The 18,439-nt window shown below is 37.1% G+C and overlaps 2 protein-coding genes across 3 annotated transcripts in view; one reads left to right on the forward strand and one right to left on the reverse strand.

Moving 5' to 3' along the window:
- Positions 1 to 4,861, reverse strand: part of lin7a (lin-7 homolog A (C. elegans)) — a 28,288-nt gene extending 23,427 nt beyond the window's left edge. For both annotated transcript variants that reach the window (XM_044108060.1, XM_044108061.1), the window contains exon 1: positions 4,737 to 4,861. In XM_044108060.1, the coding sequence (XP_043963995.1) occupies positions 4,737 to 4,773 (37 nt within the window). In that variant the 5' untranslated portion in view covers positions 4,774 to 4,861. The remainder of the gene's footprint in view (positions 1 to 4,736) is intronic.
- Positions 3,030 to 18,439, forward strand: part of acss3 (acyl-CoA synthetase short chain family member 3) — a 31,570-nt gene continuing 16,160 nt past the window's right edge. Inside the window, exons 1-8 of the mRNA XM_044108059.1 lie at positions 3,030 to 3,137; positions 9,166 to 9,596; positions 10,966 to 11,110; positions 11,369 to 11,557; positions 13,149 to 13,283; positions 13,909 to 14,049; positions 15,373 to 15,453; positions 15,768 to 15,863. Coding sequence (XP_043963994.1) covers positions 9,262 to 9,596; positions 10,966 to 11,110; positions 11,369 to 11,557; positions 13,149 to 13,283; positions 13,909 to 14,049; positions 15,373 to 15,453; positions 15,768 to 15,863 — 1,122 coding nt within the window. The 5' untranslated portion in view covers positions 3,030 to 3,137; positions 9,166 to 9,261. The remainder of the gene's footprint in view (positions 3,138 to 9,165; positions 9,597 to 10,965; positions 11,111 to 11,368; positions 11,558 to 13,148; positions 13,284 to 13,908; positions 14,050 to 15,372; positions 15,454 to 15,767; positions 15,864 to 18,439) is intronic.

Consider the following 18,439-nt stretch of genomic DNA (forward strand, 5'->3'; position numbering starts at 1 on the left):
TCTACAACAGCAGTTGAAACAAACTAAAAACATTGTGGAAGATATGAGAAAGATAAGCGTGGAGCTCCAGAAGTCTGTTTTATCCTTGGGTAGAATTAGCAGCTGCCTGAAAGTTTCCTGAATGCAGGAGTGAAAAGGATACAAATGTCAAGCTGTCATACAGACAGACGTTGTGTGTTCATAGGATGAATATGTTTTAATAGGAAATAAGCGTATCAACCTTGGGACAAAAGCAAAAAATTTCTGAAAATGCCGGCTGAAGGTGGTAAGAGAGTCGCTTTCCACAGTGAATCAAGTCCTTCTATCTTTGAAAGGCCACTCAGCAAGGAAGAAGATTTACTCCAAAAGCAATTTAAAAAGCCAGATTACAGTTTGTAAATGCACATAGGGATAAATTCTGGGGACTTGTCCTGCAGTTGGCAATAGTAACTACCAATAATGTACATAATAAGCATTGATACATTTGATGGGAAAAAGCTTGACGGCATACTTCCAAAGGTTTAGTACGGGGCTGGAAAAGTGCATACAAGTGTCTGTATTTAATTTTTGAATATGACGAAAGTAAAAAAATATAAAATCTATAAATTCCCCCTTATATACAGCATAAAGGTAGCAGTTTTGGTGATGCTACCTTTTTTGTCATGTCCATTTATTTTTTAAGAAAAAAAACGTGTTTTTTTTCCTTTTTCTGCAGTGTATAAATATTTTGTTTCAACTCTAAATCCTAATTTCTCCATCTGATTTTAACTGGACTTCAAATTCACAGGTTTTTAAAAATTTTTTTATTTTTTTATGTAAGATGTTTACAGATACTTTACGTTTTCAAAACGTGCACATACCTTTTTATGAGTCAAATTACTAATGATGTTTTAAATAACTAACTGTAAATTCAAAACTTTTCTTGGTCAAAATGCATAATTATTACATCATGTTTCTGTTTATTTGCTAGACTGCAGTTATAATGGCAGAAAAAGGAGGAAGGAGCTTTGAATGCACAAAGCAAAATATAAGTATGACACTTCTCTAGGAAAGGCAGCTACTGCAGTGGGCACAGTTATAAAATATGGAAACTCTGCATTTGAACTGTAAACACTTTAAGTTTTATGTTGAATACGGATTTAGTTGCTCTGAGACTTGGAGACACCTCGCCTTTACCAGCGGAAGAATTAAAGTCAAGGATTAAACCTGAGACTTCAAATCATATTGAAAAATAAAACTGTTGCCAAAACACAGCATTAATTGATGTCAAAACATTGCATTTGAAGATTATTTCTGTGATGCAGCAGCAAGAGAATTCAAATGCACCTGAAAACGGGGAGCATATATTTTAAAAATAAGCACAAGCCTTAACACCTGATTACAAACGGCAAAGAAGCAGCTACATTTCTAGTTGTACATGTGCAAAACTGGTAGAGACAGAAAGTTCCTCAAATGATTTGCAGCAGTAATTGAAGAAAAAAGTCGTTCTACAAAGCACTGACTCAGGGGGAAAGTACAGATGACGCACACCACATTTTTCACATTTTCATCTGTAAAGAAAAACATGCAGCATTTTTCTACTCCCTTCTCAAGTATGTGCTATGTTCTGTTAATCTAATGGATTAAATACCAATAAAATGCATTGACACTTGTGGTTTTAATACGTCAAAATGTGAATAAGCTGAGGGGACATCAATAGTTTTGAAGAATGTATGTATTAACGAGACTGTATATAATATTTTGGTGTTTGTAGACTCTTTTAATGTAGTAATGCTTATTTCTGGTCTGATTGCTTTATAAACTAGAGGTGCTCATCCTGCAGAAGTTTCTGCCCTCTGCTCTGTTTCCTTTACGGAAGGGTTGCGATTGATGGGGCATCCCATTTTAATAATTAAATGCCTGCTTTAGTGAGAATGTCAGAGGCTCTTCTCCATTGTTCTCCGTGGTGTGTGCTAATCACAGTCATTTCCCCTCGCAATAACAGGAAGGAGAATGAATTCGAGCTCTTTTTCATCCTGCAGTGACCCAACAAGCCAAGTGGGCGCTCTGGACATGAAAATATCTTGTTCATTTCCTCCCAATGAGCATTTGTCAAACTCAGCAACTCAACAGCTAAAGCCTGCACTCAACACAAGCGCTCAGGATCTTTTCATTAGCAATTATAGTGTTTTCTCCAAATTTGCTGCACATAGGCAAAAGGAAGCCTATAATGGAGCGTCTTTCTGACGCCTCCTATGGAGAACTATCATTACTACTGCTCCTGGTGTTACGCAGCTGCCAGCAGCTGACTGGTCTAATTCATACCACGGCATGTGGATTCCATCCCCCTCCTCCCACTCTCATAGCAAACACGTTGATGTCACAAGTGAATCATTGCCTCCACAAATGACTAAGATCAGATTTACAGAATGTAGATAATCGAAGCTTAAAGACATTCTTTTTGACTTAAAATTACAGTTTGTCAGGAATCTAAAGCCTCTTCCTATGACTCTGACAAATGCAGAGGCTCAGCTTATGTTGTGTGTGCGTTTGCCTTGTGCAATCTTGGGCTCATTTCATTAACTCAGCAAGCATTAGTGCCTACTTCTGCACCCAGCAGACTGTGCATCAGTAAAGCTTTGCAGTCTATAGAGGCTAAACCTGCATACAGATGATTTTAAAGCAGAATCTGTTTGTGGTTTATTCTAGCTGTCACCAATAACTGAGGATGTCGATCATAACTGAGGTAAAGTCAAAACACAGTAAAATCCTAACTGGTATCTTTGGAAAATTGTCGTCTTAAGTACAACTATGTCTTATTTCATGCTTTTATAAAATTAAAAATCAATATTTTTACCACAAATATGCATTTTTAACAAGATTTAAACATATCTTTCATTTTTGTGCTGTCCTTGTCTTATTATCCGTACAAAAGGATTATAAGTACTTCCCTTAATCAAACAAGTGATGTTTTTATTTTGGATGCAAATACACTGGCTTGCAGAAGTAGTCATAACTCTTAACATACATATGTTTCTCATTTTATATCGTTGCACACAAAACATTACAGATCCAACTGCATCACGAAGAAGCACAGCTGAAAGGACAGAGAAAGTTTTGGAGAAGTTTTCCACAAGCCCTGCAGGAAACTCGGCAGATATGAAGAAAAGGCCTCTCTGGTAAGATGAGATCAAATTCAAACCTTTTGACCAACAGACAAAACACACTCGGAGCACACTATCCCCACGATAGTGCATGGTGAGTGGCTTTTCTTCACTAGAAAAAGGGAAATTTGTCGATGTGAAGGTGGAGAAAGGTCAAATTAAGGGCATTCCTGCAGTAAAATTAAATTAAAAAGCTGCAAAAGACTCAAGATCCAGTCAGAGGTTCCCCTTCCAGCAGACCAGAGCTGCAAGGGAATGTTTCACATCAGTTGTTTCCAAACCTTTTGCCATGTGTGCCAAAATTAAGTTGAAAAGGCCACAAAAATACAAGTTTTTCAAAAATGATGGACCCAAAACATAAAAAGTGTCACTCTGGCTAGTTTTCTTGGCTGCACCTACAGTATTGATGCTTTATAGAAAAAGGGTTCTGGGTTCCAATCCTTGCCTGTGGCCTTTCTGTATGAAGTTTGAATGTTCTCCCTAAGCACAGGTGGGTTCTCTCTGAGTACTCCAGCTGTTACTCTGAGAAGTGTGCATTCGCATAAACCACCTACTCTGGCTGCAAAATTGTCAAATTTGTTGAATTCTGGACCTTGCCCAAACAAAATCATTCCAAGGGCCGACAAGGGCCCAAGGGGTAACGCTTTGGACACTGCTGGTTTAGATCAAAGCATATTAATGAGTCTGAAGGAGCCAAAGTCCAGACTTAAGCGTGATTGAGGTTCTCTGGCAAGACTCAGACATTTATTTTGACAGACTTTCTCCTTGTAATATTATTGAGCTACTTTGTAAAGAAGAATGAGCAAAGAATTGAGTCTCTAGATGTGGAAAGCAGGACAGCTTCACCTGGAAGGGCTTCCAGCTTTAACTGCAGGAACAGATAGTTCTATAAAACGGGATTAATGGATAGCTATGTGCTTCCTCTTAAACTTCCAGCAAGATGCTTAAAGAAAGTTTAAGGGGTATCAATACTTCTGCATGCATGAATGAGGCATAGATGAAAGGAAACAAGCTTGGCCAGACTTCATAATTACTATTTGCCTGGGCAATGTGCGCTTCCAATCAGAGAACCACCTTTACCTTGTCTGCTAACACACAGGTAAAGGTGTGTTAGCAGACACACGCGCGCGCGTGCGTGTGTATGTGTGTGTGTGTTGGTGCACCTGCACAGCTCCAACACAAACTCCACAAAGTAGACTTCTAACAGCCCAGCCTTCCTGTGTACGGATCATAAAGCCATCCATGATGGGGCAACATATTACCAAATAGGTTACATAATACACAGGGCGATGAAAACGGAGCACTGTACGCGTACAAACATTAGTCAGATGTTTGTGTCCACAAACGTCGCAAACGGTGGGGGAAAACCTGCGCTCCGTTCAGCCAACACGAATCGAACCGACGGCATTTACGTTGAGCTCATTTCTCCTTGAAACAAACAACAAGCCGTTCAGACCACGTTAGGAAATCCGAATCGGACATAAACGCGTTCATCCAACCCCGATCGGCATTTCCTTGAAGTTTTGGACGTGCGCATAAAAGGAAAAAGGAAAACAAATATCCCTCCAATAATTAAAAAAAGGAGTCCAAAACGCGAAGCTCCGAGCGCCTTACCTCTTTCCAGTGTGAGCGGCTGGACCACTGTCGCCATGACTGCTGTTACTGGAGACTGAAGAGACTAGAGGAGCTGCAGCATCACAGACAGAGCGAGGAGCCACAGAGAGGGAGGCTGGGAGTGGTTACAGGAAGATTTTATCTGCTCCCATCCTCTCATCACTTTGTTGCTCCTGTTTGCAGGAAAAGCTCTGTTGGTTTCAGCAAAAACTTGCGCAATTATGCATGCTAATTTTTCAAACCTCAAGTAATCGTGAAGGCAACAGCACAAGCGATCACATCTTATGTATAACTAGAATAATGAATAAGGTAGAAAATTAAAATAGGTGGGATTTTCTTTTTGGGCAAAACAAAGCAAAACAACACCGCATTACTTTCTGAAACAAGTAAAAAACAAAGCAACTGAAAAGTGTTCACACTCCGTGCAAAAGTTTTCATATCCCCACAACCACGTACTTAAATTGATTTTTGTACGATTTTATGTGAAGTGACAGTATAGCAAATTACTGCGAAGGAAAAACTGTATGCACAAAAGTCTGAAAAGTGTAACATGCATTTATACTTTGCGGAAGCCGGTTTTGCATGTCTTTGGGGAAATGCCTTCACCAGCTTTTTACGACTAAAGATGGAGCCATTCCCAGATTGAAGAAAGATCAGCTGCGAACATCAAGACTTACCTCAGATTCAGGTCTGCTCTCGTTCTCTGGTACCTCTAGCTATATCGTAAAGGTTCTTGTCCTACTGAATGTGTATTATTATTAAATGTGCAAATTCACTCTTGCAAAATCGAGATGTTCTCCTGTAACCATTTTTACTCTTCAGAGTGGGATCTCAGCATGATTAATGGGGAAATCTGCCCTTTTTCAGCCATAAACATATGGGGAAGGTCACATTAATAACAACAAACTTACAGCAACTATTCCTTCTATGGAGGTTTTCCACAACAACCTGAACAAATCAATTTTCTAAAAAAAAAAATAAAAAAAAAAAAAAAATATATATATATATATATATATATATATATATATATATATATATATATATATATATATATATATATATATATATATATATATATATATATATATATATATATATATATATATATATATATATATATATATATATATATATATATATATATAACATTTGCTTTTCCTCAGCCATTTGGAATACCTGACAACAACATAGATGTGGCCATAGCTTACATAAAAGCTGAATTAGAAACTAAATTTCTGTTTATCTCACTAATTTATTACCATATTCTGCAGGTTTGCACACTGGATGTTATATGTTTCTATTCATAATTTTGTTTTCGCACATCTGAATAATTGCAATCCAAGTGATCCATTCAGCCACTGTGATCAGTTGGCCGGGAACACGGCTGCCTTTAAGGTATATTGTGAAGCGCTGAGCCATGCTTCCTCTTATCTCCTCATTTGCCTACATGCGCTGTGTGTGGCCTGATGATGACTAAATGATGGCAGTGAACCGAAGTTGAAGGGTTTAAGGATTAACCTTGATGTTTACGCACCGCCATAGAGTCGAAGCGCTGACTCTCCTCGGATACTGTACATCAGCTGCTAAATGGTGCCTGCAGTACTCGCACTGTGGTTAGAGCAATGGAAAAAAAACAAAACAGATCTTTTAAAAAAATGTTGGAAATTTATGGCAGATGTGTCACATGGGTCACAAATTGTGACTGAGGCAAGAGCAAAGAAGTGAGCAGCTGTTTAGAGTGAATTCTCACACTGTGTAGATGTTGTTTATTTATTTTGTTTTGTACGACAGAAACTAGAGGACTGTGGACTAACTGTACTTCATAGAAATAAAACAGTGATGCTATTTTTGGGGGGGTTATTACATGATTAGGAGTTTGGTTTTTTTTTAACTTGTGTTTTTTTTCTAAACCTTCACACTCATAGTTACACAGTCAGGATGTGTTGGTGAATTCCAGCCATCCCACCCAGCTGTTTGTTGAGATGAAGCATTTAGTGGATAGAGTGTGAGGGCTTAGGGAGCATGCAGAAGGAGGCCACAGTGAGATTACAGGCTCACATCCATGTGGGCTGTAACACAGTTCTGCTTTTTATTTTTTTTAAGAGGTAGGATTATATTGCACTGCTTGATGCCCTCCCACTGCAAGAGAACTGATTTGTCAAAGGCGTCCCCTCATCCTATAGGACACACAAGAGGCCATGCAGACAGGCCAAATCAGGATTGTCTACCAGATTAAAGTCTGTCATTACTGCATGTTAGTTTGGTTTGTGATGTTGAATTCCTCTATCTGCTAAATTCTAGATGCTGTGACGGTATTTTGGGAATGAATTGTCAATGAACGTGAGCTTAGCTTCTTCCTATTTGTAACCTAACTGCTAGAAACTTCCCTTGAGGTTTCTCCCTGACGTTTCCTCTGTTTTTTCGTCTTGATGATGTTTGTTCACTTGTGTTCTTATTAATCCTCTGCGGCCTTCACAGAAACTTGATTTACCTGAGTTTATTTTACTTATACAATTTCCTGACTACCTGATTCCATTTGGTGGAACAGAATTGTATTTCAGTGGATTAGAGTACATGAAAATATGCTTCATTTGTAAAACAAACCACACACAAAAGAACACATATCAATGTCTTTTCACATATTTTGCACTTTGACTTTGTATGTCACATTCTAATCTGACAAAAAACATGTAAGTTTGTGTTTATGGCAAAACGTTCAAGGAGTGTGCATACTTTTACTACTTTAACATTTGAACCATAGGAAGTTGATGCTACTGTTCTTCCTTAAAACTGACAACTGGGAATTATTGTGTTTCAATTCAAAAAAGCAATATTTATCTCAAAGCTAATTTTATTATAAATCCATATTCAGACACTCGGCAGGGAAGAAATGGAGGTCATCAGTTTGCAGCTAAAATTGTAAACCTGCCTCCAACAGCTTTGGCCAGAGTTTGTCTTTTCTCACCCTTTTAGAATTTAAACTCAAGTGATGAAATCAGAAAAGAGGACAAAAAGGGCAGCTATAAAAAGCCATTCAAACCTAAGTTTGATCCTGATAAGCCAATGCTGTTACTGCAATTAGTGCTTTGTGTCAGAATGTGATGTATCCTGCCAGTTTGTGCAAACAGAAACTGTTTGAAGGAACACTGATGTAGGTAAAAATTTGAAATACATAGCTTTTTTATTCAAAAGAAAAAAAAAAAACCTGATTGAAATTTCATCATTTAAGTGTGTAAGTGGGATGCAAATTTAAGAAGAAATCTTTGTTTTGAGGTTATTTCCTGTCGCAGTTTAAATTTCCATCAAAGCAACAAGTTTAATGAACACAGTAGCTGCAAGGCAACCACTTCCCCGGAGAGTGAACCATGTGTCTGATGGAAACATTGTTCAACATGTATAAATAGAAACAGATGATGTGAAATATCAGATGGTTGAGTTACTCAATTCCAGTGGGATTCAGTGCAGAGGTCATGTACAGGGAGGGTCAACTGGATTATGGGTATTTTACCAGAAGCTTGGATGGTGTTTGTGATGGAAGAACTGCACACAAAAACAGGAGAGGTCAGAGAGAAACTGCTGCTGCACGAGATATTAGAGCTGCACAAGTGACTGAGAATGAATGTTATTTATTCATACCCCCTTACTGTGAAGTCCCTAAACAAATTACAGTGCTACTTTGACCTAAAACCTCAAGTATGCTTCATATGAAGTGAAATTTCATATTCCAGCATCATATAAGTGTTGAAAATAAGTTCAGCAGAAGAAACAAAATTTTCAAAACATGTAAAGCAGAAGATATTTCCCCATAAAATAACAGAACGTTTGCAAGGTATACTGGGAGAATAGTCACAGTTTAGATTCCTGATAAAAACTAAAACTTAAAAAGGTGTTTTAAGAAAATATATACAGCTAAAGCCATCATGATATTCAAGCTTTTCTATTCTTTCCTATGATAAATGTCTTTCTAAGTTAAATTGTATGTTACTTTGACCAAACTTTTATGTTACAAAAACTTTGCCTTTTTTTAAAGCTGTGTAAAATATTTAGATTATTACTAGAAGTAATTATAGAATACTCTCATTAATCTATCACAAAATAATCTCAGGATAGTAAAATGACGTCTCTGGTTGAGTAACATAATGAGATAATGTCAAGTGATTTGAATAGGCCACATTTGTAACATTTTCTCTTGGAGAAATGTTATGATTATTTTTGGTAAATAAACCTAAGAAATAGCTGAGAATATAGTTCTTGAAGAGCACGACAGGCTACTAGCATGTCACATTGCAGCTTCGATTATGTAATTGTTTTTTTGTTTTTTTCTTGCTGTAAAGCAAAGCTCCTCCTGCGTCAACTAGATCCAGTTCATAGTTCGCATTCCTTGAAGGCATTGTAGTAGGATTTCTAATGAAGTCTTCTCTGCCTTTAGGGGGCCCAGGTGAACTCGCTCCGTGTTCCGTGCAGTTGGGTTTGTTACCTGCAACGAGGACATCGTGTCAAAGTACTGTTTAAGTCAGCAGAAACTATGCATTCCCAAATAAAGTACTTGGTGCGCCTGAAGCACTGCGCTCCTCCTCACAGCAAGCGGATCATCGAGAGGAAACTCTGGTCTTACTGCGCAGCAAAACAACAGCTAGAAGGAGGTTTTAGCGCGACTGGACCGCATGCAGCTGCAAGAAAACATGCTTTTGTCGGAACACAGCGCTGCAGGAACTATGCATCTGACTGCGCATACAGCCGAGCTTTCGCTTTGGCAAGGGACCACCCGGAAACTTTCTGGGGTGAGATGGCTCAGGATATCAACTGGTTTGAGCCGTGGAGCAAAACTCTGCATGTAGAGGACCCGACGTTTCCAAACTGGTAGGTTTTCAGCAAATGATTTTGCTACATTTATGTACATAAAACTACATCACATATCAAACTGACTAAAAGAAAGAAATTAAACAACCTCATCATATTAACTCAATTAAGATGAAAGATAATAAACGGCAATCAAAACGCAAATTACGCCCCCTCCCCTCCCCCCCTCCGAAAAAAAACAAAAAAACAAACAGTTTATGGAGCGCCAAATATGCCTTAATGTCAATACGTCATTCTAGTGTTATGCAAGGCTATACAGAAAATAAAAGTAGAACAAAAATTCATTAATTAAAAAACATAATATTGATGTCAGAGGAAACCCTTATTTAACAAATAAAAGTCACGCAACTAGAATATCATCTGTCAGCTGTCCTACTGCACAGAGGCAACCAGTTTTTTTATGGTATGTCTGAAATGCCAAAATAAATCCACCTGTTGCATAGTAGATTATATATATTCCAAAGACATTCATTGTACTATAATTATAATAAAGGTTTAAACAAATTTGAGCAAATTTAACAATGAATATGTTTAAAGCAGCCATTAGTTTTAACATGTAAATGAACAAAAATCTGTCTTGATGTGTTGTGGGGTCTACTTTAGTGTTTTATGGTGTCTAATATTTTCAGTCTTTAAAAAAAAAAAAAAAATTATATTTATCATCACATTTAAATTTAATTTTGCCTTTTCATAGCCCTTATTTTTCTCTTTGTTATATTACAAGGCAAAAAGTTGCTTGCAACTGCAAAATTGTCAGTTACAAATCTGAGAAATTCCCTTTTAATGTAATCATAGCCATCTACAATTCATAGAGCAATCTATGTAATAAAAGAAGACGGCAATAGCCTTCAGCCTACACTGGTCTCTCCCGACACAGATGAACAAAATGAGTTTATTTTATTTTGGAGTTATCAGTTATACCATCTGGTCTAGAAGAAAAATATACTGAACACTGGATCTCAGTGACATTCACAAACAGAAATTATTCTCCTTTTTTGCAATTTAACTGTATTCAAAGCAGCAAAATGGTCTGTCTTATTGAAGACATTGGTTATCTGCAAATAGAGACCTTTGTCAAGTGGGTTTGTTGTTCTCTTCACATCCTTTGAAGCATAATCAAGAGTGCACATTTGCACATCTCTGAATACAATTGAAAAGGTGCTAAAGTGCAGCAAAGATCAAATCTATTTCTCATAATAGATAGAAACTCTAAACTTGACTAAACGTTTTGGAGTCATTTTCAAGATGCTAAACCAAACCTACAAATATCTTCCTTATTCTAAAAGAATCAACAAGTTAAGGGTATTTGTGTAGATGTGAATGTGATCCATGTGTCACTGTGATGTTTAAGAGTGTGCCTTTCTGCCAGGTTTGTAGGGGGAAAGTTAAACATGTGCTTCAACGCTGTGGATCGTCATGTTGAGAGTGGCCGCGGAGAGCAGCCAGCCATCATTTATGACAGTCCAGTGACTGGAACTAAGAAGATCATCACCTTCAGAGAACTGCAGGGCCAGGTGTGTGTTAGCAATAAAACAAAGAACTGAACAGCAGAATTAGCCACCTATGAGATGAAACATATTCATAAAGTTTGATTATATGGTTTGTAAGCAAACCGTTTGGTTTTGTGAAGGCAAAACATGGGTATGACAGTTTATGATGGCCATCATTTTGTTTTTAAAAATGAACTTTTTCGTAGCACAAGAACATCCTGTGTTTTAGCACGACTTGCTTTATGTAATGTTGAGTCTTCTGTATCACTTCCTCTGATCCAGGTGTCCAGATTAGCAGGAGTTCTTGTGAAAAATGGGGTTCAGAAAGGAGACCTTGTTGTCATTTACATGCCCATGGTGCCCCAGGCCATGTTCACCATGCTGGCCTGTGCACGGATTGGTGCGCCACACAGCCTAATCTTTGGTGGCTTTGCTTCCAAGGAGCTGTCAGTCCGCATTGATCATGCCAAAGTAAGGATTCTCTGCTTTTCACTCTGCATATTTGTTTTACTACGTCTGTACTTTTGTTCTTAGTAAGCTGCTGATATGTGCCTTTGATTCCTTTTTGTCTGAGAGGGTCAGATGTATCCATATCAGGTTCTGTGTGTGTGTGTGTGTGTGTGTTCTGTAAATAATTAAAAGATAAATGTACTGCTATTTTTAGTTCAATATGATTAATCATTACCCAAGGAAAGCCACATCATGTTTACTTTGCACACGTCTATGCATCATTTCAGTGCCACCATGATTCACTCTTTGACCGATTCTAATGTTTGTTTAAACAACCCCAACCACATTACTGGAAAAAAATCATTGGATTTTCTCTATCCAGAAACCTCAGGTCCAATCACTTTCCCTTGTTGAAATTTATTGGATTGCTGGCACAGACTGATTTTCTAAGCATACTGTATATATCTCAATACGGTTGAGATTGCAGCTTTTAGAAAAGGCCATACTTGCAATTTATTAATCTGAGTTAATTATTCTAAACCAGTTTGATGTTTTTGGTGACGTTCATGGCTCATTATCATCTTGGAACCCCCTGTTGTGCTTCCAAATGTGTAAACCATCTGTCCCAAAATGGCCCATGAATGAATGTGTCAAAATCTTTTAGGGAGAAACCAGGAGTAACCTCTGCTGTAAAGTCAGCACCTTCAAGGCTCTTCTGGAGAAAAGTTTCAATGTTGGACCAGTTATGTTTTGCAGAGTGATAATGGTGCATTAAGATAAGTGGATGGGTTGGTGAAAATAGAGACTTACATTAAAATTCCTATTGGGTTTTGAGTTTCAACATGATGAATCCCAAAGCAAACATCAAAACTTGTGTTGGGATGAAGAAAACATGCTAACAGTGAGCTAACTTTAAGCTATCATTAACCTGGCCTTGTGAAAGCTCTGTTGTAATGAACATTAGGCTTGAAAGGTTTTGTGCTAGAAAACTTACTATTTAAAATGTACTTTACCAATTCTGCCAATTAAGAATGATCAAAGATCCATCCAGAAACAAGCTGAAAGCTTAAACTAAAAACTGTAAAATTGTGTGCTTTCTCTGCAACTTCCTGAGAGAATTATTGTGTACTATTTTATTGGTACACCATCAAAATAAAACAAAAAACAATGGTTGAAATTAACATCTGACAAACTATAGTTAGCCTGGAATTAATAAAGCGAGTTCAGTTACACAAATATAGTGGAGGTGTGTTGGGATTTTTGCACAAAACACTCAAACAGAAAAATCAAAAATGCAGTTTTTATTTTTATTTTCCATTTGAGTGAAAAATTGAAGACAGTGACACAAAGCAAACAAACAGCTAAATTTTTAAAACAAATGCTTTTTTTTGTTATTTTGTTTTTCTCATGTATATTCTTCAACCCTCTTAATTTGAAAGGCTCCAGGAAATGCCTTTGATCATGTAGGAAGGCCCCAGGTGTGTGGCAGGCTTGCATTTGATTACACAACTCCCAGGAAGCCCTTGTGCCAACTGCATTCTATTTTGCCTGCTGAGAACACTCCAATTAGTTATTCTCTTTCAACATTTTCTCATTATTGGTGTTTTTGTAGCCCAAGATGTTGGTGACAGCCTCGTACGGCATCGAGCCAGGCAGAAGAGTTGAGTACATCCCGCTGGTGAAGAAGGCCTTGGAGATGAGCTCTCACAGACCCTCTAAAGTCCTCATGTACAGCAGGTCCAACATGGTGAGGCAGTCTGACTGACGCAGCAGAAATCTGCATCCAACACTGGCAGGATGATGGAACATGCAGCTTTCTAAAATACACAAAAGGCTTGCATTTGTGTATCTAGCAAGCTGACTTAATAGTGGCTCATTTTAAAAATACTTTTAATGTAAATTATGATTTATAATCAAAACAAAAACATGTAGTTTGTATATGACATTTGAGAATATTGCGTATGACTTCTAGCAGAAGCTGCAAGGTGTTATTTGCAGTTTGGCAGGAATCCAGTTGGGAAGCAGATTTGCTTTTATGGAACATGTATAGAGGCAATGCAGAAGAAAATGTAATGTTATGCTAATTAAATTAGGCTGAATTTTACAATGATTTGTATGAATGCTTTAATAGTTCATTTAGGTAATATTTATCACTTTTAAATACAAACAATGGGGCTATTTCTTTACAAATCTTTAATAGATTTTTGAAAATATCACAATTTTAGATATGTTGCTAACATGCCAACTCAAAGTTAAGGTGTGTACTGATTTTGTTAATTAAAGGAGAAAAATACACACAGAGATCAAACTATTTTTATTGGCAAAAATGCTTTTAAAAAGTAAAATTTTTTAAACGTTTTTCTTTGTTTCAGGATAAAGTTTCACTCGATCCAGAGCTGAGTCTGGACTGGGACCAGGAAATGGCCGCTTCTCGTCCACACGACTGTGTTCCTTTACCCTCCAACCATCCTTTGTATGTTCTCTATACATCTGGGACCACAGGAACACCAAAGGTACTGGCTATCAGTTATTGGTTTGTTATTGATTTCAAGTAGGGTCACATCTTGATTGTCAAATGACTGAGAAAGAAAAAAATCTTTACCTTGATTTAAAAACTTTAAGTTTCTGAACACTTGCAGAAAAATCTTGAGCAGAGTTGAAAGGTTTTTGAAAAATTGTCAGATAGTAGAGCAAACTTTGATGCTGCGTTACTGTCCTGTCATATACAGATGACGGCATAAAATCAATGACTTGCCCTTGAAAAATATGAGTTTTCAGACATGAAAATTTTATTTGCTAAAAATCTCTACTCAGTAGTTTGGTAAACTTTCCATTTATATGTCCAAGATTTCAGGACGTTGCTGTTTTACTTTTCCTATGATGGAAAGATGTAGATATGAAACAATAAAATTATCTTTTTTTAGTCACACCATGAATTTTTATTTTTGGGAATTTAAAGATATGGTTCTGTGATGTTAAGCTTCTACATATTAGCAAATGCTATAGTTGTATAAAAGTATACTGTAATGTTTTGCTGTGCTTGGATGCTAAATGCATTTTTGTGTATTTATGGTTTCAGTTTTCAGTTGGGAGGCAACAAATTAAGTGATTTAAAGAAGATTTTCAAACCAGGAAGCTTTTCAATTTGTCTGAAATGCTTTTTATCTGCAAAACTGTGCAAAAATATTCAAGAAGGTCAGAATAACAACCTGAGTTATCCTGCGGTGATCTGATGATTATATTCCTGAGCCTTTCAGCAACAAATGAGTTACTCTACAATAATTGGCATAAATGAATATTTTAACAATTAGTTATTCTTTCAGAAACTTATTAGCAATGAATCTCATCTGTTCAGAGTAGTTAGGAGATTTACTGTTTGAGTTTCTCCTAAGTAGCTTTTATTTATGGAGCCAGTGTGTGACTCATCAGATCTTCAATGCTGTGAAACAATCTGCAGCCGATATAAAATCCATCACTCTGACATAAATACGACAGAACATTTCCACAGCAGCAGGAGTTGATTCACACGAAAAATCATTGACGCCCTGCAATAGCATAATTTATTTTTCACTAAAAGGTAATAAAAGAGTCTCATGGGCTTCTGCTTAATGGAGCTGAAATTGGCAACTTTTTCCTGTTTACTGCAACATGCTCTGATGGTGCGGCTGACTAAGATGGAGTCCAACGCTGCTGTGTTTCAGAAGCATTCTTTCAAAAACAAAATATAATCCCTCTCCACACTGCCTGGTTGAGCATCTGTGTTTTAACCGATATTAGAACTCTGCTTTGTGAAATACCTGTCACTGCTTTAATGTCTTTCTTATCTCATTCCCCAGGGCGTTGTGAGAGACACTGCAGGGTACGCCGTTATGCTGAAATGGACCATGTCAAATATTTATGGACTCAGTCCCGGAGATGTAAGTTGATAAAGTGTTTTCTCCTGAGTTATTGCTGTTCTTATGGGGGGGGGGGGGGAGTAATGAGAGATGGATGAATTTTCACTTCAGAGATGATTTGATTACAGTGAGATGCACAATAGCTTTTTAACTTTCTATTTTCAGCTACATTCATCATTTAGATGTCTGATATTTGATTTACATTTTCAGTGCCTTCAAGCTTCTGAGGCTTTATTGAATTTTTTTCGTCCCTTTTTTAATGCAATTTAAAGAGTGATAATGTAGCTCTTGTTCTCTGATGTATGATATTACATACATATATTCATTTGATACAGGTTTGGTGGGCTGCCTCTGATTTGGGCTGGGTGGTCGGCCATTCCTACATCTGCTATGCTCCTTTACTCCATGGTAACAGCACCATTTTATATGAGGTATGTCCCTTTTAGAACAAGACGGGCTTCTGTACAGAGTGCAGAAATGGTGCAAAATAAGTTTGGCCTGCAAACTTATTACAGCAGCATGTAGTTATGTGAGGAATGTTGATCAGGACAATGCAGTCTACAGTTATGAAGTAGAAGGAAAGAGGATTTTCAGAAATTTCTCAAAATGTGTTGAAAATGCCCTTGTAGTGATGGCATGCTGCTGAGATGCTTTTCATTTGTGACTTCTTCAGGCTGCAAAGCGTTTTAGACTTGGAGATTTTCCTTCTGTTCCTTTTCAATTGAAATTTGACTGCAAAACAGGACATTACCTGTCCGGATCACTACAAGAAAAGTTACAAAAAACAGAAACATAAAATACAGTGGACCTAATTCAAACCTCAGATGGTTCCCCTGCCTAAAGGAACCTCAGACTCAAGAATGTTTGGCCTCCAAGTCACTAAAATTAGCTCTTTTAAATACCAGATCTCTCTGTGCTAAAGCTCTATTAATCAATGATTTCATCACTGAACATAATATCGATGTTATGTTTCTGACAGAAACATGGTTGAATGACAATAATGAACCGATCGTACTAATTGAATCTGCGCCTCCTAACTACAATTTCTTAAGTGAGAATAGAAAACATAAAAAAGGAGGAGGCGTGGCTTCAATATTTAAGAATACCGTAAATAGTAGTAAAATTTCTTTGGGTCACTTTACTTCTTTTGAGTATCTTGGAATTGAGATTAAAGGCCTCAAACGGACTTTAACACTAACTTTATACAAAACTCCAACATATGTGGAAAATTTCTTTACTGAGTTGAATGATCTTCTATCTCTCGTATGTATTAATTATGAATGCTTAATAGTTGTTGGTGATTTTAACGTTCATGTTGACAACCCCCAAGACAGAGGGGCTAAAAAGCTCTCTAATATCTTAGAGACTTTTGGTCTAACACAACATGTCAAACAAGCAACACACACTCAAGGACACACACTGGACCTGGTTATCAGTAAGGGTGTGAATATTTCCAATGTTTCTGTAACTGATGTTGCCCTGTCGGATCACTTCGCCGTTATCTTTGAAAGTTCTTTATCCTTTAATCCACTTGGACAAACAGCAACCATCACAAAACGTTCTCTCACTGAAAGCACAGCAGAAACATTTAATCAAATCTACTCTTCTTCCTCACTCTTAAGCTGTAATGACATAGATAAGTTGGTAAATGATTTTCAGTCTAAAGTTTCAGATATCATTGATTCCATTGCCCCAATTAAAATGAAGGTTGTGTCTGGTAAGAAGAAATCTCCATGGAGAAATGCACAAACAGTTAGATCTGCAAGACAACTCTGCCGTAGGGCAGAACGAAAATGGCGTAAAACTCAACTTCACATTCATTATGACATCTATAAAGAAAAACTACGTTACATTTACAGGATTAAAGGACTAATATCTCAGCCAGATCTAGAGAAACTCATCCATGCGTTTATCTTCAGTCGTATTGATTATTGTAACGGCGTTTTCACAGGTCTGTCCAACAAATCAATCAAACAGCTGCAGCTGATCCAAAATGCTGCTGCTCGTGTTCTCACTAAAACCAGGAAGATAGAGCACATAACACCAGTTTTAAAGTCTCTCCACTGGCTCCCTGTAGCTCAAAGAATAGACTTTAAAATACTGTAAGTTTATAAATTACTGAATGGTTTAGCACCACAATACATTAAAGATTTGCTGCTGTTGTATCAACCTTCCAGACTTCTCAGGTTCTGGTTCTGGTTCTGCTCTGCATCCCCAGAACCAGAACCAAACGAGGAGAAGCGGCATTCAGCATCTATGCACCAAAAATCTGGAACAAACTTCCAGAAAACTGTAAAACAGCTGAAACACTGGCTTCCTTTAAATCTCAACTAAAAACCCACTTGTTTAGAGTTGTATTTGAAATGTAATCAATTACAAATTTATTGACGGAATCTGACTTGATATTGTTTTTATTGTTGATTCTATGTTGCATTGTGTTTTTGTGTTTGATTTGATGTAAAGCACTTTGAAATGCCTTGCTGCTGAAATGTGCTATACAAATAAAATTTGATTTGATTTGATAAGCTCTTGACGTTTTTGCAAAAAACATGGTGTTCACTTTGTGAACATGTGAAAGGAAACATGTTGAAAATCCCCCAAAATGTTGTAGATTTCTGCATAGTGAAATGTGGAAGTTTGAGGCATTCAGGATTCAAAATGTTTTACAGAATGCCTCTGTCATGTTTATTTTTAGGGCACTCTTCCTTTATTTGCTGCTTTTCTCTCTGTATTCTAAGAAATGTAACACCTTTGTGTGATTCATGCTTTCCCACCCTAGAGGTAAAATTTAATCTTGTTAAAAAGCTACAAAGGATTTTTTGATCAATGTGTTCTTTTACTTGACATAAATTTATGTCAAGTAAAAGACATAAATTGCTTGGTATTCATTTGGAATAAGCTTCTTTGAGTTTTATACAATTCTATCTGTTTTGATGTGCAGACTATTCTGAGGTTTTTCTGTTTCTTTCAGTTCTGATTAGATACCCTCAGTGATTTTTCTCTGACC

This window comes from Gambusia affinis, linkage group LG23 (genome assembly GCF_019740435.1).
Source record: "Gambusia affinis linkage group LG23, SWU_Gaff_1.0, whole genome shotgun sequence".
NCBI classification, from domain to species: domain Eukaryota; kingdom Metazoa; phylum Chordata; class Actinopteri; order Cyprinodontiformes; family Poeciliidae; genus Gambusia; species Gambusia affinis.